General features: G+C 40.4%; 1 protein-coding gene across 1 annotated transcript; it reads right to left on the bottom strand.

The window, feature by feature from the left end:
- Positions 1-594: 594 nt before the first annotated feature.
- Positions 595-6,335, bottom strand: HSP90AA1 (heat shock protein 90 alpha family class A member 1). Its single transcript, XM_009905070.2, has 10 exons — positions 6,149-6,335; positions 5,685-6,051; positions 5,019-5,152; positions 4,261-4,569; positions 3,675-3,840; positions 3,298-3,488; positions 3,062-3,209; positions 2,064-2,332; positions 1,515-1,848; positions 595-1,341 (listed from the first exon to the last, which is right to left on the bottom strand). The coding sequence occupies exons 1-10, from the start codon at positions 6,305-6,307 to the stop codon at positions 1,232-1,234; spliced, it is 2,187 nt and encodes a 728-aa protein (XP_009903372.1). The 5' UTR covers positions 6,308-6,335; the 3' UTR covers positions 595-1,231.
- Between the last annotated feature and the right edge of the window lie 14,672 nt (positions 6,336-21,007).

The raw sequence follows: 21,007 nt of genomic DNA, 5'->3' as shown, positions 1-21,007 counted from the left end.
AACTTACCAGATGGAAACCAGCACTTATGAAAGACCAGGCCAGGATGCTCAGAACTTGCTGCTATCCCTAACATTCTGCCTCTTGAGTTTAACTCATCCTTGCTGCAAATACCAAATTTACTTATCAAAACCAAATTAATGGCACCCAATCCACAGGAAGTGCTTGAATGACAGGGGAAGCTGCTGGAGCTGCCTTTTGGTGCCCGAGACAAAGGCCAAAAACACAGAATGCAGCACAACCTAGCAGTTTCTCCAAGACTGATGTTTTGATTAATCAACTTCATATGCAAAGATTGTACAGCATCACCAATCCATCATTTTAAGGAGCATCAGCTGCATTTGCACACATCCAAACTGCTGGGCTATCAAAACAACTGAATTTGAGGCAAATGATCACTTTTTTTAGAGATGAAAGTTGTCTTGAGATCTTTGACAACTGCTTTTTTTGTATTGATTTGTAATGGTACTGCACAGCATGCAGCACCAATTCCAAATTTAACAGTGAACAGCTAGTATTCAGGATCCAAAGCAGCAACTGATGCCAAGAACAGCAAGATTTGTCCCCAGTGTTAACAGACAAGTCAGTAACACAACTCATTCTTAACACTTTTATTTTTACAGTTCTAGGTTTGAACTGTACATGCAGAGTTGCATAAGTCACAATAGAGATTTACAGTGGATTCTATTCTATGGTAGAGTGCAATCCAGAATCCTTAAACAGTATAAAAAACAACTTTAAACATCAAGACCTTGTTAGGAGCGAAAGGGTTAAAGCTTCCCCAAGTATTTCAGCTCTCCTAGATACCTAGTTACTAGGTACTGTATGTTAGACATGTAGATTTGAAGAGCTGTAGAACACTAAACAAAGGTGAACATCCTGATATCACACCATCTTCATTACTGTTTTCCCACATTTCTGGCAATTAAGAATAAGTCAAAACCCCTGCCACCTGCAACCAGCTAATACAGACAAAAATAACTACTCCTTACTTGCCTGTTTAGGGTTGTACAGTGTTAACGAAAATATTCCCTCACTGGCATTTGTATCTCACATTAGCTGCAAAAGCAATGTAACAAAAATAAAGGTATAACATCTTTGAAAATAAATATAAAGAGGGAATGCAGACAAAGTGTCAAAGATTTTTTTTTTTGGCAGGTAACATTCATAATATACAAAATATAACTTATTCGTATTAGCCAAGGAAACATTCATGAGTTCCTGTAAACTGTTCTAATCCACCTCTTCCATGCGTGATGTGTCATCATCTCCTTCAAGAGGCGGCATCTCCTCAGTAACTGCTGGACTGGCTTCTTCTGCAGCAGTGTCATCTTCATCAATGCCTGAAGAAAAATACATGTATTAATGCTGGTATTGAAACTCAAAGCCTTTTTCTCCTCTGCACTTCCAACTAATCTGAGGGTTCCATCTTCTCCTCCAGAACAAAGAAACACCAAGGTCATCTCCTGCACTCAGTACTCTTCCAAGGACATGTTTCATACAGTTTCTTACTTACCCAAGCCAAGCTTGATCATTCTATAAATGCGGTTGGCATGCGTCTGAGGATCTTCTAAACTGAACCCAGAGGACAGGAGTGCTGTCTCATACAGCAGGATGACAAGATCCTTCACAGACTTGTCATTTTTATCAGCCTCTGCCTTCTGCCTCAGAGTTTCAATGATGGAATGATCAGGATTTATCTCCAGGTGTTTCTTTGCTGCCATGTATCCCATTGTGGAGTTGTCTCTCAGTGCTTGCGCTTTCATGATCCTCTCCATATTTGCAGTCCAGCCGTATGTACTAGTTACAATACAGCATGGAGAAGTAACTAAACGGTTGGACACAACAACCTAGAAGTGAATACAAAGCACCAATCTGTAATGCATTTTGTCACATACACTTGTATTTCCTATCCCTACCGATTTTACTACATTCAACTCTGAAGAGATTCTCATCTCTTCCAGAAATGGCAATTTTAACAGTCACTGTTATCTGACCCTTCTCTGCAGCAGCTTCATTTCAAATCATTGAACCTGTTTCATGCAGATTAAGTACTACTAATTACCTTTTCTACTTTCTTTTCAAGGATGTCTTTCATTATTTTGCAAAGGTTTTCAAACTTGGCTTTCTTCTCTTCCTGTTTCTTTTTCTCTTCATCATCCTCTGGAAGCTCCAAACCCTCTTTTGTTACAGAAACCAGAGTCTTGCCTTCAAATTCCTTCAGCTGCTGCACACAGTATTCATCAATAGGCTCAATCATGTAGATCACCTCCAGGCCATGCTTGCGAAGACGCTCCACAAAAGCAGAGTTTGCTACCTGGTCTTTTGTTTCACCTGCAAGAAGCAAAAACGAACAGTTGTGGTTTGAACCTCAGCACTGCAACTTGGCATCCCATTTTCAGAAAACCCTGTGCAATATTCTTAGTGATACTTGATGTCTATACCAGGGTAAGAAAAGGGCACAGTGTTAACAAGCCACAACAGAGGCTAGGGCTGGCCTCAAGAGCCTCAAGCCTTTCAAACTGACTCCACAGTCTGTAACACTGCACTGGATTTAGAGTTAATATACACTTCTGAAATGCCAGGTTCCTATTCCTGCCAAGGCAGGAAACTGACAAAAGCTGTACAAGGAAACGCATTTACTTTTTGAGGGGGAAAAAAAAAATACTTGTGTGTCTGGTGCCCAAATAATTTAAGCTGGTTTTAACATGTAATATTTAAGGATGCTCCTAGACAAGTCTTTTAGCTAAAACTTGAGCACAAAGCCATCTTAAAATTTGGCATCTCTGAAAGCACACTTCCTGGACTTTCAGGGAAGTTAGAGGTGGGTAAGCTGGCTTTGCACTTCTGTAGCTAGATCTGCTGTCCTCATGGACATGATACTGTATTGTAGAACCATAACCACCATACAGAATATGGCAGGCATATCCCAACACAAAGGACTCCCTGCATCTTTTTTTTTTAGGTTCACTGAAACAACTGCCATAGGTATTTTCCTATTGTCCAAAAGATAACCCTGCATGTGATGTGCACCTGCATTTAGACAATTTGTTACCCACTCACCAGTAATGTAGTAGACATGTTTCTGGTTTTCCTTCATACGAGTGCAGTAATCCTTCAGAGAAACCATTTCATCACCAGAAGCAGATGTGTAGTATCTCAGTAATTCAGAGAGTTTCTTGCGATTCTGGGAATCTTCATGTATACCAAGCTACAAAAGTAGAAAAACAACAAAATTAAATCCAAGTAATTCCTTTAGATTTTTCTCAAGAATGAAGTCTAGCAGAAAACCTACAAACCTTAATGTTCTTGGAGAACTGCTCATAGAACTTCTTGTAATTCTCCTTGTCTTCAGCCAACTCAGTGAAAAGTTCCAAGCATTTCTTCACTAAGTTCTTCCGGATCACTTTCAGGATCTTGCTTTGCTGCAGCATTTCACGAGAAATATTCAGAGGTAAATCCTCAGAGTCTACCACCCCTCTCATGAAATCTGAAAAAATGACATTAAGAATCAGCTTGGCACATCTCAAGAACTTTCCAGTCACCACCTAGAAGCACCTTTGCTGTTTTAATATAAATGCTGCAATCTTCCCCAAGTATTTTTACGTATGAAAGCAAATTACAGAAATGCTAAGGAGTTTCATTTTGGAAAACCTTTCCTCAGAAATATACTCACTCAGATATTCAGGGATCAGTTCCTCACAGTTGTCCATGATGAAAACTCTGCGTACATACAGCTTGATGTTATTCTTCTTCTTCCTGTTTTCAAACAGATCAAAGGGAGCACGCCGTGGGACAAACAGGAGAGCTCTGAATTCCAACTGCCCTTCCACAGAAAAGTGCTGTGAGGAAGCAAGATAATCAGTTTAGTTCATCTGCGTAGCTCTCACTTTAGTCACTGTTCAATAGCCCTTCAAATGCAGAAAACTAGTAGTAATCTGAAATTCCAGATGAAACACTAGACAAGAACAAAACCTTTTCCCAGACAGCTGTCTTTGAAGTTCTTACTAGGCATACACGCCAATTTAAAGAACATGCAACAAAACCAGTAAGGTACCTGCATTTCATCTTATGTATCATGCATGTAAAATCTGAATTAGAGCCTTAATGGCAGTCAGGGTAATTGTAATACAAGGTGCCACCCTCAAGACAGTGAAGTGTTTGAAACATCACTTGAAAATATTGAGCAAGACCAGGGGTAACAGATCAGAGTTCAGCAGCATGTTCAGCAAGTATCATTCTGCCTGAAAACAGGAACTTACCTTGACAGCCAAGTGGTCTTCCCAGTCATTAGTTAAACTTTTGTAGAATTCTCCGTATTCCTCATTGGTTATGTCATCTGGATTCCTGGTCCAAATCGGTTTGGTCTTGTTGAGTTCTTCCTCATCAATGTACTTCTCCTTAATCTTCTTTTTCTTCTTCTTATCTCCATCCTTCTTTTCTTCTTCTTCATCAGAACCAACATCCTCAATCTCAGGTTTATCTTCTGTCTTTTCCTCCTTCTCTTCTTTCTCTTCTTCTTTTTCCTCAGCCTCATCATCACTTACCTCCTTATCACGTTCTTTCTCCACCTACAGAAGAGATTAGCTGATTTGAGAAACCTGCAAGTTTTATCGTTAGTAGACCTAAGGCATCACTTACAGTCTCAACAAAGCTAGGATCTACAGAACAAGGCATTACGTTTTCCTCCAAGACTCAGCCAGAGACTATTCTGGATGCTCAAATGCTATTTTGTTTGCATATGCTTATGCGTTATGTATGCTATTTAGTTTCATTACTCTGAACTACTACTAACAATACATTGTGGTAACTTTCTTAATGGTTGGAGACCATTACCAAGCTTTGTAGAACAGCTTTTTACTTAGTCTTGTGAAATGAAGTTGTAATTAACACAATTTCATTTCTTAAGTGCTACATCCACGTAACAGTTCTCATTAACAAAACATATGGAATGCTTTCTTAAATTTCAAACCTATCATTTAAGATGGCAGTAACTCTGTGTTCCAAACAAAATACATACAAACAGGGTAATAGGATAGCCGATGAACTGGGAATGCTTCTTCACGATTTCCTTGATTCTTCGTTCCTCCAGGTATTCAGTTTGATCTTCCTTAAGATGCAAGATGACTTTTGTTCCACGGCCCAAAGGTTCACCTAGAACAGAGTTTACAGGTTTTACATGGATAGCAGCAGACATGACTGACCCAATTTTGAAAAAACTACTCTTTAGAAAAGGCACTGTTGCATCAGTCATTTCTTCAGTGCTGGGAAACTAAGCTTTCACGGACATATTAACAGCCTTAGTGACAGACACCTCAAGCTTACTGTACCCAGCATGTATTTCAAGTAAGTTTACTGAAGAAATCTGAAGGTCTCCACTATCTGTCTGCTCCTGTGTAATCTTTCAAGTTCCTGTATATAAACCAGCTACAGGATTCTGGAGAAATGTTCTTTTGCATAAGCTTTACTTAGTCTTCGTTATAATACTCCATTTATTTTGATGTTCCCTTTTCATGTATCAACAGATACTCAAACCGGAATGGTGACAAGAGCTGTGTCTGAGCTTGATCTGACATCACTAGTACTACTCATTTAATACTGTTTTGTTTTTCTTCAATGCACAGTCTAAACATCTGAATGCTACAATTTTATAAAGCATGCTCATGCAGAAACATTTAATACTCACCATTATCAAGTCTGACAGTGAAAGATCCTCCAGCTGATGACTCCCAAGCATACTGTTCATCATCATTGTGCTTGGTGATCACTGTCACCTTCTCAGCAACCAGGTAGGCAGAGTAGAAGCCAACACCAAACTGACCAATCATGGATATATCAGCCCCTGCTTGCAAGGCTTCCATGAAAGCTTTTGTACCAGACTTGGCAATAGTACCAAGATTGTTGACTAGGTCAGCTTTGGTCATGCCTATGCCTGTATCCACAATGGTCAGAGTGCGATCATGCTTGTTTGGAATCAGGTTAATTTTCAGGTCTTTTCCAGAATCCAGCTTGCTTGGGTCAGTCAAGCTCTCATATCTTATCTTGTCCAGAGCCTGTAAAAGAATTAGCACACTTTAACATTTCTTGACTGCTCCTAAAAAGTTCAGTAATCTTTTTGACACAAACTAGTCTAAGAACTATGGTACTTACATCAGATGAATTAGAAATCAGCTCTCTCAGAAAGATTTCCTTATTGGAATAGAAAGTGTTGATGATCAAAGACATCAACTGAGCAATCTCAGCCTGGAAGGCAAAGGTCTCCACCTCCTCCTCCATGGGTTGGTCTTGAGTTTGCACAGCTTCCGGCATCTGTAAGGCAAAAGAGAATTGAAATCTTATCTCCAACAGCTTGCTGCATATACGTATATATCTATCTCCCCCTCTGCCAGCTGCGACAATGGTAATCTGAGATCGAAATATTTAAATACTACTTCAAATACAGCAGTAGTGAACCACAAAACCCACTCCATCTTATTTCTCTACCAGCAACAATTCAAGAGTTTTGAAGAACACAGCAACTGAACACAAGACTTCAACTACACACTTGCCTCACATTCACTGTTCTTTGCTCCGTTTATTACAATCATTACCTCCCCTGGACACGAGCCAAGCACACAGTACAACGGAGAGCTTGACCAGACATTTAAGTGGTTAGTTCCACTACTCTCTAGCCATTTCCCAGTTAAGTTTCTGTTTAAAGTACTGTTCTCACATCCACTTTCTACGCTGCAACTACTGCCTCCAGACGCAGGTGCTGACTCTATTGTAGCGATACGGTCCAGCCGCACCGTTCTACAGATAGGTAGCCCGAACTTGACCGGCTTTCTGCTGTCCGAAATATTCTTCGCACGATTTAACCCAAAAAATTAATCACTCCGGCTCCAATCGCACATTAATAGCTAGAGAGTGAACGGAAACCGAGCGCGATTCCGCGACCCTCAGCTGCAGCGCCGGCCGGCTGAGGAGCAGCCACTCAACCGCCGGCGAGGCTCGGGCCGGCGCCCGCTGAACGATGCCGAGCACAGCCGCGGGCGGGAGGAACCGCCGCGCGCGCCCCCTGCAGGTTCGCCTCAGAAGCAGAAAACATTCTAGAAACTGCCAGAGCCTTCCTCGGTCCCCCCCTCCCCCCTCCATCCCCCCGCCCACTCCCAATCAGCACCAGCCCCGCGCAGCGCGCCCCCCACACGTACACCCCCCCGCAGGCGCACTGCCTTGCAGCCCCCTTCCCCAGCTCCTTCCTGCCTCTCTTGCTTCCCCCTCAGCGCCCCCCCTCCCCCAAGCCTTCCATCTTGCGCTCTCGTGGCCGAGCGCCCATTCATTGAGCAAAGCGCGCTCGCTGCCCATCCCCCCCGCGGCTGCTCCTCAGTAGCGAAATGGCATCCGATCGCCCCCTCTTGCCCCGCGGCGAAAGGCGACCTAAACCTTCAAGTGCACACTCCAAAAATATACTGCCTTGCCTCCCAGCCACCTCCCCCAACTCTGCTAATGCATAAACTACACCCCCCCCCCCCCCAACACCCTCCAGCCTGCTTGTCTATCTCCGCCTCCTCCCTTAGCGGAAAAAAAAGGGTGGTGGGGGGGAACCAAAAAAACGAACTGCGGAGATATCAGCACCTCACCCTCTCTCACCCCTACTTAAGACTTTCAGGTTTTGTACCCCAGCAATCCCGCTTCATCTGTTAAGGAAGGGGAAACAGGGCACGTCCCGCGCCATGCGGTTCCCTTTAGCGTCGGCCTGCACCCCCAATACCAGCAAAACGCGGAGGCAATCCACCAACCGCTGCAATCCCAGTAGGAAATGCTCAGAAAGGGGCAACCCTTGTAGATAACCGGCGCCCGCTGCAGCCAGGACCGCTCACCTTTGCAGAAGAAATGGGCTGCTGGTGTCCTCACTGAAGCTACGAACAAGCTCTACCCACACTGCTGTACCGCCACTAGTGCGCGCTCCCCGCCGCCCGCTCGGTTTATATATGGCCGGCACCGCCCCCTTCCAGAACCATCGGGAACCTTCACTGACAGGCACGGGGGAGGGGGCGGCGCGGGGGCGGGGGACGAAGGGGGAATAGAGGAGGAGTCTTCTGGCCACGCCGCTGAGGGGCAGAGTTAGGTCGTTCCCAGCCAATAGTTGCCGTCCGCGACAGATGCCCGTTAGAGCGCGAGTGCCGCGCAGGCGCTTTGCGTTGCCTCTGCCGCCGAGTCGAAGGTGGGGTCTGCGCACGGCCCGCAGACTGAATGAGCGCGCGTGCTCCCCGTTTGTCCAACCGTCAGCGCGGCCAGGGGGCCGCGGGGGCAGGTGGCAGTGGAGCGCGTGCGCTGTAGCTGTCTGAAGTGGAGGTTGGCGGCGGGCGGTGCTGAGGGGAGGGGTCCGGAGGATTGCGCAAGCGGCCGGTGACGTCATTCGATGCCTTGCGCCTCGGAACGTCCTAGAAGCAGGCGGGGCTGCACTGACTACTTTTTTCTTACCCTCTTCCACCTTCCCCCACCCCCCGCGGTGCGTCCTGATGTGCTGTGGAGAAGGGCCTAGAAAGCGCGGGTATTCTCTCGCCCTGTTTTTCAGAGAGAAGAGCCCAGAATCGGGGTGTGGGGCGGGAGCCACTCTGTTTCCTCTTGGCCTTCGGTGGCCCCGGAGTCGCAGACGGCTGTGCCCGTCTGGCCCCAAGCAGGCGGCTCCCGGCAGGGCGGTTGTGCCCGTGGCTGCGCCTTTGCTTCCCTGTCAGGCCGGGGCTGCGGGGCGGGATGGGGAGCTGTGGGGGTGCCAGGCACCGCGACCTTGCCCTGCTTGCCGGGCAGGTCCCGTCTGCTCTGCCAGGCGTAGCTGGGTGAATCACGGATGAGAGATACTGTGGTAAAGCGTTCGCTTAATCAGGGAAAACATTCGCTTCTCACACACAAAGTATCAATCTGCAAGCTGAATAAAACCATGCTTCTTAGTCTGGGTATTTGTTCAGAATAAAAAGAGTCAAGGGATCAAATCCGAGAAGCTCAGGAGAGTTACACAGCTATGCATTTACATAAGGATTTAAATGCTGATAGTAGACATGAGATGGATCACAATGCTGTTCAGCTCGTTACAGACCAAAGCCTGAAGCCCGCTGGGATTCTCATCCTGGACATGGCCGTTGCTGTCTGTGGGAAACCTTGGTTTGATGTTTGGAGGGCACAGCCACAGACATCTTTGTACAAACATTTATACTTGCATAAAGGCTTTGATTAAGTACCTACTTCATACCCAGTAGCTTTGTGATTACAGCATTTTGCAAAGTGGTTATTTTTATACCCTGAAAGACCTGATTTGGAGCAGGAAGTTAAATGCAGATTTTCCATCTCAGGAGAATGGTCTGCATCATGTATGTTCCAGAGCAAGCTTCTAAAACTTACTTCTTGGAGCTGATCCACTTTTGGGATATAAATACTAAGAGAAGCTACATGATAAAACTGTATACTGATGTAAGCATGAATCTAGACAATCTCTCTTCTCAAAAGAAGAGTGTATCCTAGCTTCAACTACTTGATGTTTTCTGTTGGCTCTTAAGAAACACCCCAGTCTGCTTTCTAGTTCATTATCTGACTGACTTTTGGGAATTTATATGCCTAACCTGCCCTTTTGCCATTTAAGTATCCTAAACTAGGTAGTGTGCCCTGTAAATCAGATATTACATTACTTAGGTCTGTGAATACATTTAACCAAAGATCCTGATGCTGGATTTAACATTCTTAGCATCCATTATCCTGCAGTTTGCCAAGACAAGCAAATCTGATTGAATCAGAGCCTACAGACCTGATTTTATTTTGCAGCATTATGTCTTGCAGGAAGCTTTCAGTGCTTTTCAGTATCTGACAAAAAGATACACTAAATATGCACGTAGGACCACCACATAGGACCCATCAAGGAGTTAAAATTAGAGTTTATTCCATTGCAGATTTTGCATTGGTGCAATGACGTACAGGATTCTGCCCTTCAAAATAGTTGTGTTACAGCTGTGACCCAAGCAGCTGGCCAAAATACAGGGTCCTGCAGGTTATTTTAGTTAGAAGGAAGAATTGGTTCTGGTGGCAGCAATAACATAAGAGGGTGTATAGATGAGCTGCTGTTCAGCACAGAGGAGAAATCAAACTGGAAGAGTGAGGTTACCTGCTCATAGTTCTAAGCTGTTGAAAAAAGCTGGATTCCAGCCAATGCTCGGCCTAGAGAGTTCTGCAGCTCACCTTTTTGGTGTTTAACCTGTCTGGCTGTTTTCTGTGCCTTCTTTGAGTCTGATTTTGTGGTGTTTCTCAATGCATTTATTTTTCTTTCTCCAAACACACACACTTTTTCAAAATAGTATGCACCAAAATCCTCTCCTGAGCTTTCTTTGCATGGTGACTGATTTCAATGGTCTGACAGCTGCCTTTGGCTGTCTTCTTCCATAAAGCAGCTTAATGGCTTTTTACCACTATCCTAATAAAGTGTGGCAGTTATACCCAAGCATAACAACATCTTCATGTTCTTTTTAGATTAAAAATAGTCCTGGTATAGTATAAATGCCATAGGACATGATGAAACATTCTTGCATCCAGATTCCCTTAACTGAAATGTTTCTTGATGTCTCTTTGTGTCAAAAAACATCTGTATCTTAGAGAAATGCTAAGCTATTACAATTTATGGAAACCTGTCCAAGCATTTTTATCCATTTAAATCCTACTAAAAATATTCAACTTTTGAAAGCATTAGGAGAAAGTAACATCATACTAAACCATCTACATTTTCCCAGCTCTGCTTGTTGCAAGTTCCAGTGTGTCTGTGTGAAACAAATATTTTCTTTATGGCATGTGAACAACTTAAGTGCTTTTTGTTCTGTTATGCAGTGAGATCCAGAGAAGATAGGCACTTTGTTCCTATGGTTACTCTATTTTACCCAATCCCAGTTTTATATTGCTTCAGTTTTAGGCTAAAAAAGACTGGTTCCAAACTTGGCTTCTGTCAGAGTTAATTTTGGGGGATAATCTGAGCAAAATAGTTCTATTTTTTTTGACCAAGAGATTAAAATGCTTTCATATACTTTAATATTTTAAGAATTAGTTCTATTAATGGGGGGAATTCTGAAGCCTGATATTTTCAAGTCCTACATTCACACACACTGTTCTCTCCTATATCCCCTAGATGCTCCTGACCCTTCTCTTCATTGTCCCAACCCCCTCATCTGCCTTCTTTGTTTCACCTGGGTGAGAAGCAGTGCATCCTGTGGCTAGTGCACACAGGTGTGCCCTGTGAAGAACTAGTTGCTGCTTTCAAGCTGTTAGGCCCACCTCACAGGGAGGATAATACTGAATTCTCCCTGCTCCTTCCTTCTGTTGATTTTTGCCAACTTTAATATCTCTGGGATCTCTGATCTTTTGTTAACTTTGATTGACTTGGTTAAATGGGTCAGCATTTTTAGGGGGGAACTGACGGACACCAACCACACTATAGCATGTGTGTCATTTCTTTAGGAAAGTAGACTGAAAATGTTTTTCCATTTTTTTATAACAACTGTCATTGCTAGTGTCTGATGGATGGTTACATGGGATTTACTTTCTTCTGGTTATACAGTCTTAAATAACATGGGGCAACTGCAATTTATTCTTTAAGATTTACTACTTCCAACTTTACTGTAAATGCAAAGGTAAAACACTCCACCAACCACAATATTCTAATATTCTATAAATTCTAATTTAAAATACAAATCCCAGGCAGGTAACCAATTTGCCATTTTCTTGTCAGAATCTGAGCACCTTTTGCTTTCAGAAAATTCAGATTTTAATCCAACGTTTTTAATCCAATGTTAAAGAGCCAGGTCTTCCTTACCCAGAAATTGTTCTGTACCAACAGCACTTGCTAGGAAGTTAGATACAATGCTGTGCTAGGCTATATAGGCTTCAGTCCTGCACTTAGTGATTTCCTAAGTTGGTCCCATACTTGTTCCCCTATACATTTGCATTGTAATAGAGTCTTTAATTACAGAGTTTCATAGAACTCCTTGCTATATGAAAGCTGCAAAATTAAAAAAGAGCAAAGCAAAAGATGTCTGGGAGAAAGTTATTTAATGTGCAAAGCATTGAAGAAAACACCCAGAAAAGCTGGGTTTTACTGATTTCATCAAAGGCTTCTTCTGTGCTGCTAAATAAGACTTTTTAATTTCTATACGCCATGAAGAAATTTAATTACATTTGCATTGAGAATTCTAATTCCAGCATTTAACTAACTTGAGTGCTGCTGTTGTAGCCTTAATGCTTTTATAACATTGCCTTAAAATTAGTTCTTTTGGAGTTCTGACATAGATTTGTCATGTTATCTCAGTGCTTTAGGGTTTACTTAAGGAAAACAAACCAGCAACAACTGAAATCACCTAAACAGCAGATTTCAGAAGACTGACATAAATAGAAAGATTCGGTGATCTGTGCCTAGTTTTCTTTAACACGTGGAATTATGCATGCAAATATAAAGCAAGCTAGGGATCTCTTGCTGGGCAAAGCTTTGTGCTTGTTTAAGACTGTTCTTCAGGCTGTCTTGTTTCCCACTTTCTTATGTCTTACTGAAAGACAAAATGATTGTAAGAAAAAGTTGATTCGTACTAGAAATGGGATCGTTAGTCGCTTGGAATATTTTTGTGTGAAAATGGATCTCACAAAATGCAGTTGTGCTTTTGAACTGAAGGTGGCAGCAATAATTGTACAGACCAAGGGCAATATGTACACGCCTCTTTCTAAAAGTTTATGGTCCTAGAAGTATGTGTTGGGGAGCGTGGTAACTGTCAGAGTCATTCTGTCAGAAGGAATGCTGAAGGGATTTAAACTGCCGAACAATAATGTATTTGTTATAGCAAAAGGCCACAGTTTCACTACTAACAAATGTCAATTATAATACAATCTCAGCAGCAATAGGAAGGTTGAGAGTATGAACAGGGAAAGGCTGTTAACAAGGCCTCAGAGTAATTGTTTTGCCTTATCATAATTACTTTGTATGCTGTTTGTTACAAAAATAAGAGATTACATTTTAAAACAGGTTCTCATCTTAATACTCCCTAATGAATGGAACAAGGGATACTATCTTTATATTTTTATACCTTATATAATGATTTACACTTTCCTAGATTAAATGCATAATGTACAATGCAAACTTTGCAACACAGCACACGTCATTATCCACAGAGTTACAAGTGTTTCTCTTCAGTATCCGGTTCTGCTCTTTGCTGTAAGAGCATTACAAGATGACTGCAGTACCTGTCAGCTGAAATGTGTACTGTCGTAGTCTAGCATGGGACCAAAAAAAGAGTACACACAGTTATTTGTTTTGGAGAACAACAGCAGAATATCATGCCCCTCAGAGCCCCCTTAAATCAGGAACAGTTATACAAAACTTCTAACTGTGGAGGAAGAGCAATAGATATGGTGGCAGCTGTAACTTTTATTATCTATAGCTAAGAGTTTTTTTCCATTCATAGGTGTAAGTTTCAATAGATCCTACTTCAGAAGAAGAAGCAGCTTGTAGAAGACTAAACTGAGATTTAGTACACATAACAGCTAAATGCTGTTGCATATTTACTAGCAGGTATGAATATGTATGAATCTCATGCCGCTTTCTGTGTGTGGTAGACTTGGTGACTAAACTATCTCTCAAATCAATAGAACTAAAGACACCAAAACATTAAATCTAAATTAATAAAAACTAGGAAACTATTATTATTGGAAATTATGTCACAAAGCACGTATTCCATACTTCACTAACTTATTCCTGATGTGATAGTATTTATTTTTCAAATTAGTGAACACAGATGTGACATGGGGGCATGACAGAAATGTTGAAAGTAGTTAATTCAGTTACCTGTACTGGTAACATCACTTATTTTTGGATAAAGAAGTTTTTATGTAACAAAGATATTATTTTATATAAATAAGACATTTCTGTGATCAAAATGTTACAGTGCCTTCAGCAAAAGCAAGATGAAAAATTATTGGAAGGGCCCTCATACCTCAAGAACACTTCTGAAGCATCTACTTAATAATCACAGTTCCTAGAAACAAAGAATCTTCAAAGAAAGGCTTGCCACAGAAATCAGAGCATTCAGAGAAAGAGTGAGAGCAATCTGAGGTGGAGATCACATAAACCTTTAGATTTAGTCGTGAATGGAATTTCAGCTGTTGAAAGACTTGAGAAAGTAGGTTTAGTAAGCACCAACTACGTTAAAAAAAAACACCACACGTTTTTATTGAGGATACTGAGCATGCAATAACCACAGCCATCTTACTTTTAAGAGGGCACAGAAATGGGAAGAATTGAAGAATCTTGCACAGCTTCTTAAACTGGTGCAGAAAATAATCTGATAAAGCTGGTGCTAGAAAGAATTTGCAGTGCAGATTTTTAGTTAATTGTTGAGTTTGAATTATGACTCAAAACCACCTCTGATATCAGGCAGCCAAGTTACCTTGGGCCTGGCCAGTATGAAAGGAGAAGTGCAAGAAAGAGCTGTAAGAAGCTTTGATGGAGGGTTTCCCATCTTAATTTAAGAGCTGCACTTAAGCCCAGGCCCTTGGCTTTTATCCTTGCCTGAGATATGCTGTAGCTGTGCTTGGGGTCAGCCCTGTGCTTTGCTGATCCCAACTTTATTGTGCTGTTCTGACTGCTTGTCCTTGGACCTACATTATTACAGATTTGTGCAATGATGATTGAGCTAATGGGTGAAATGTCACTGGACCAATTCTCTGCTTATTTAGGTGAGGTGGGATTATGATGCTTGTCAGTACACTCACTGCCCCTGCCTGACTTGTTTTCATTTGTGGCTCCCAGCTCACCCTCCCTTGTGGAGCAACCAATTATTTTAGACCTTGACAGTTCTGTCCCTCCTTGAAAATGGTGTCCAGGTAGAATGCCTCACATTCTGGGAAACCGCTTACAAAACTTGTTAGAAGTCTTCTTTCTTTCTGATGGTCAGGGAAAATTTTGAAGAGTTTAATTATTACACTTTTTCTTGTCACCTCTATAATTCTAGTCTGCTGCAATATCTGTGAAGAAATATTTAAAGTCAGCTATTTAGAATTCAGTACACACTGGGCTATACTATAAGGGTGCTACATGCCTTGATGTTTCAAATTTCATCATGAAGAATGTTTCAACAAAGGTTTTAGAAGTCAAAGGATTTTTTTTTTAATCTACAAGTTCCAGATTCCATGTTTTTTAGGAAGTGAGATTAATAGCATTTAAAATAGATGTCCATGAAGTTGATTCTTTCTAGTATTTCAAACACAGGATGTAGTCTTTACTTTGGCGCTCCATACAGATGAGAAAAATCAAGAAATTAGTTTAAATCTGTCTATATGTTCTGGGTAGACACTTCAGTACATGGCTGATAGACTTAAAAAATATTATTTTTAAATATATGTTTCAGACTGCTTTCATTTTATTCAAGAGATACTGTTACTGGGAAAAAAGCACTAGAAATACTAAAATTACTAAGTACTTTCAGATAATCACAGATGAAGGCTTGACAGCTATCCACGATGAAACCTTTGCTTAGCCACAGTTTAATGCTATTTTCCTTCTGTGTCACGCAGATCAAAAAATTTCTTGTGAAAAAAACAGGAGAGGTCTGAATCTCAGCTTTCTCTCCACAAAAGAATGCTGAAAAAAGGAATAATAGCAGTAAAATGATTCTGGTTAAAGCTGACTGTGGATGGTACTTTGAGAAATTTTGTCAGGAGCTTTACAAGTACTTGATTAATCATATACAAATCTATCTGTAGGCCACAGTAACCAGGCATAATGAATTAGAGGAAAAGTAATTCTTATCTCTTTCAAAGAGATGCTTCCTGCCATACTGAGGCAAATCTCCTGAAGTAACTTGACTGTTTCTGCTGAAATCCTGCTTTGCAGTCAGCTGAGCCAAGCGTATTCTTAGCCACTTAATATGTATGTTGGTATAATGCATCTGATCTACATTATGAAAGTAGGACAGACTAGAGTTATTAGAAGTCACTAGCTTATTTGTTATTTCTTAATTGGAGTGGTGCTGGTTAGTACTCACCAGGAAATATTTCTGTCTTTTCTCTCTCATCATTAACAAAACAAGAGAGAAGAAAAACCCTCCAGGATGGCTCTTTCATCTGGGTGGAAATTGCATTGACTCCCTTGATTGACAAAACTGTTTCAGATGCTGACAGCCCAGGATTTCTGCATCTCCACATTATTTGAATTAGATATGTCTGGAATAGTTAAAGTACCTTTATTTTGTCAAATTCAAGTTACTTTTAAAATGCCTGGTGTTTACAATGAAAGCAGCAAGTTCAGTCTAACGAAGAAAGTTACAAAATCAAACTATAAAAAACCTGATGACAGAATGCATTGTCTGTGTCACAGTAGATCTACAAAGCTAAGTTGCAGAATGGGATTTGGACTGTAGAAGAAGGGGTTTTTCAGCTTTTCTTCCTCAGGGCATAGCAGCTCTTTCTAATTACTTGCCTAAAATTGTATTTCCTCAGACCATTTGTTCAAAATGAAGTATTTCTCTTACCTGTAAATTTGCAGAACTGTTCCAAGTTTTTTTCATCTGACAGGAATTGAGTTCTGAATTTATAGCAAAGATAACTATAACTTGGCTTCTTCTTAGTTGTCTGAGACAGAAAAGTACAATGGGACATTCTTCCATTTATTAATTTCTTCTTTCACATTCCATTATATTCTTTAATTTGCTGATATTTTCATCTTGACTTCCCTGCCTGTCACTGCATTTTTAAAGGTAAACATCATTATAGGTCATACAAGAAGTTTTTCTGTTTTGCAGTTTTGTAGAATTCATTCATTAAATAATAGTGATACACCTGCATTTGAAATACCTTCCTACATTGCCTTCTGCTCGTCTGTTCTGTTTTGGAACTGTATCCGTAAGTAACTCTTGCTTAAACCCCACAATTACGAATTAATCAGTGCCAGCGCCACCTCTTTCAGAAGCATATCGAAATATGTCAGGAGATTGGTGCCAAATGTACAACTTTGATATATCAGTATATAATTCACATTCAGAATTTATTGTCTCACCTGCATCGTTAGGATCTTCAGCTAGAAACGTGTTTACATTGTGAAGTAGTACAGATTTTAACAAAACCATGTGCTACTATATTCACTAATGTAAATGTTACCTTTATTAGACACCCTCTGGGTTGGTGAATGAGAAGCTCAGCATCTAGCTTTGACTGATAAGTGGTGTAACTCTGTCCTACATAGACAGTACTCTTAAAGACATCGTTAGGAAAAATGCCTGAGTAATTATCACACAATGTTATGTAGAGTACTTTTTGTAAATGTTAATGCTAGTAGTACGAGTAGCATCTGGGAATGATGCAAAGACATTAGGTATCAACCAATGTTTCAAAGCAGGTACTATTAGCATCTCAAACAAGACACTGACAAAGAGTGTAATTGGATAGCTGATGAGTTGAGAATGCTTCTTTACAATTTATTTGATTTGCTTTTCTGCCAAATATTCTCGTTGGTCTTCCTTCGAATTTAAGGTAATCTTTGTTCTTCAGCCACGGAGTTTCCCTCAAATGAAATCTGAGAGTTTTAATGGCAGCACAAACAGCAAGCTTTTTCTGAAATGAAGAGTTAATATAATTGTAACCAGAAATTCTTAATCATGGACTACTTGTTAATGATGAACTTGTGCTTTACACCCCTTCTGTGCTCAACAAATGCTACACCTACAGCAATTACGCCATTTCAATGTATATGTCCCCAGTTCTCAAACTCCTGATTAAGCACATCAGTACACAGCATCATATGAACTGCAACAGGAGTCTCTAAAGCAGAATTTCATTGACTTTATTTATTTTTTTTAATGTTATACATACTAAAAATGCAACACAGTAGTGATGCTGTGTTGTGTGATGCCATCTTTATTCTTTTGCTATACAAAGTCCAGTCAAAGGTAGTAACCCGACCAGGGCAAATTTGCTGCTAAAGTCAGAGACACTGTTATATCAGATTGTGCATTGCTGGTCCCACTGTTGTTCTGCAATGTGTTCACTTGGCATTAGCTAGCTGCAAGACAGAGAACAGCAAATTCCATTCATGAACATTTATTGTTATCAATGACAGCAAGAAAGCCTTGAACTGAAAGTGATAGGCATACTGCCTGTCTTTCTGCTTTGTAAGCACAGTCATGTTTGCAGTCGGATAGACAGAGAAGTGACCCTGAACTGACTGATCCTGGAGACATCAGCATGAGCAATGTTTCTATAAAAGATCTGCTGCTGGACTTCACACTAGTAATGGAGTCAGCTTTGGTTATCCTGTGCCTGAATCCATGATGGTCAGAGTGCTTGTCAGATTGGTTATTCCCAGGATCCAGCCTTTTTTGGATTTTGTCCAGAGATCACAACAGAAGGCTTGAGCATTCTCAGCATATACTTGGGTAGTGTTTTGCTGGCTGAGTCATATTAATAGCTAGCTTACTTGCAACTAATGAATCGCAGACTGGCTTCCTAATAAAGATTTTCTCACTGGAATAAAAAGTGTTGATAAACACCTATTTCAGACTGGAAGGCAAGAGTCTTCTCCTCATCCACTGGCTTATCAGCAGTTTGCACAGATTCACTGTTAATAAGAATAAATCTGAACCCTTATTGCATACACGTTTGACTGTGGCATGTGGCTTTTAAACAGAGTGGAAAAATACTTTTTTTTTTATGTATGTCTTAAGAGCAAAAGGCAGAGAAATGTAATTATTATTTCAGATGTATCACTAATACTCCAGTGCATATTTTGGATTTTCACTTCACTCTGATTCCTAATTTGTTGCTTGAGTAGGACAAATAATTTTTTAAACAAGAGAAAATTGGTAGGATTTTTGGTGTGGTCATGCTAAATTGTATTATAAAGCAAGAAAAGTCATCACAAGATTTATTATAATTAATTAATTTCACATTTACATTCTGGGATATCCCACATAACAAAGACTGGAGATTCTCACTGTCCTTTAACTGGAACACTACCTGTATAGGAATGCTCTGAGGTAATTATTTAATTTTATGACTAATCTTAAATGTTTTTGGGAGAATGAGAGATAGTGGCTTAGTTGATATGATGATGAGACTAGTATGTTCATAATCCATTCAAGTCAAAATAATACTGCAAGGAAACACATTTCATTGAAGGGACATGTCACAGTGTAAAGTTCTTCCTGTTGAACATTGAATGGTACAAAAGTCTGAAACCTCTTTATGTTCCTATGTAAGATACGCTCCTATTTAATGTTCCTATTGAAGTTATGATTTAAACAGCCCCCTTTATTCATCTCTTTTGAATAAAGACCATGAGAGCCTTGTGCCTTGCTTCCAGTTGGTTTGCCCACAGTTCTCTTCTGTCACAGCTGTGGGAAGGAAAGAAGACAAGTAGAACAAATCATAATTTATACTGATTAGAGAGATTATGGTTGAATTTTGAAAAATGAAGTCATGGAAAGAAACATACTGTAGCCACATTTCAGACTACCTTAGCAGAGCAACTTATCTTCATCAGCTAAGTCTGGCAGTAAAAGAGTAATTGTCTTTCTGCTGAATGTATTCATGCATGAAACCTTCACACACAAAAAAAAGTCAGCCTATCACTTGGTTTAGACATGCAGTGGGAGAAGGAAAGAGAAACTGAACAAGATTCCTTAGGCATGGAGCAAATCAAGACAGGCACTGAGAATGCATTATTCTGACATACCATGTATCAAAGGCTGACTGGTTTCCTAGCCCATCTATTAGAGGCAAGCAGCTTCCTTCTTTGTTGTTTAGAAGCTAAGACTGTGATCTTGTACTTTGAAAAGGCTTTTATAATCATCTATTCTTACAGAAGTAAAATGCTACCTATTCAAAATAATGTTGACTTATGTTTCACAAATATAAATGATAAGGGTAAGCTGAAAGAATCACACAGTATTTGACTTTGGAAGGAATCTCTCATCCAAGCCCTCTGCTCAAGCAGAGCCACCTAAAGCAGCTCACAACTATGTTCATTACCAGCTGCTCTAAAATGAACTTGTTGATGGGTGTCATCCTTTTGCAATTATATCAAGTGGACTACAGACACTCAGAATGTTAAAGCTAAACTTTCTACAGGAGCAGATGATTCCACCCTATCACACATGGGCTCAGTTCAAACAGCAGATGAACAGAAATGAAATATATCTCTATTTGTGAATGGGGAGTGGCTGAAGAGTATTATTAGACTGTTCATGTTTCTGAATACAAATGAAGATAGTAGCACCCTAACTTGTGAGATTAATTCATGAAAGCAAAAGAGAGGCTTAGAAAGTATGTTAATAGTATACTGATGAGGACTCCTTCCAGGTGCTCTCACTGTTCCTTCACTGAGCAAAGGCAGGAATATGGGTCTCTGTGTATCTACCTGTTCAGAAGCTAGGACATTTGAATCGAGTGTGAAGTCTGTCTAGTTTGCAATGCTGTTAGAATTCACCAGATGGGGCTAATACAGCAAATATAAATATTCTCTATAGAAGTCATACTGAACAGACATTTATCTATAGGTAGAGAGAATAATATATATTTGTACATGTGACATAGGAGTTTTAATTTATAAAAGTCTTTTTCAAGGAAACCCTCTCAGTGAGCCCATTACTTGTAATAGTTACTTTGTTTCAGTATTTTGTGAATTATGTATTTGATGATTCAACCTTTCATCACCACCCCAGAAGCTGACAGCTGTCTCAGCAAACCTGTGGGTTAGATAAGTCTTGTTTATTTTAAAATTTATTTTTAAATCTCTAAACAAATATAAAATTACCTAGGTAAAATCAGAAGAATACATCTTGTCTTCCTCATAGAACTACTCATAGAATCAGTTTGGCTGGGAATGACCTTTAAGATCATCGAGTCCAACCTAGGTGTTATGCTTTTTTGTACGTTTAAATGAAAATAATAAAGTTGTAACAATTAGTTTAAGCTTACAAATATTTACAGCTTTCCTTTTCCATAAGACACAGAGACTGATCC

Source organism: Dryobates pubescens, chromosome 5, assembly GCF_014839835.1.
Source record: "Dryobates pubescens isolate bDryPub1 chromosome 5, bDryPub1.pri, whole genome shotgun sequence".
In the NCBI taxonomy this organism is placed as follows: domain Eukaryota; kingdom Metazoa; phylum Chordata; class Aves; order Piciformes; family Picidae; genus Dryobates; species Dryobates pubescens.
Note: the sequence above shows the minus strand (reverse complement) of the source record. Positions and strands in the feature narration are given on the sequence as shown.

Coding starts and splice junctions, on each gene's coding strand:
- HSP90AA1 (XM_009905070.2), bottom strand. CDS start 6,307: ATGCCGGAAGCTGTGCAAACTCAAGACCAACCCATGGAGGAGGAGGTG. Junction 5,153..5,684: donor CACTGTCAGACTTGATAATG/GTGAGTATTAAA, acceptor ACTCTGTTCTAG/GTGAACCTTTGGGCCGTGGA. Junction 2,333..3,061: donor ACATGTCTACTACATTACTG/GTGAGTGGGTAA, acceptor TGCTTCTTGCAG/GTGAAACAAAAGACCAGGTA.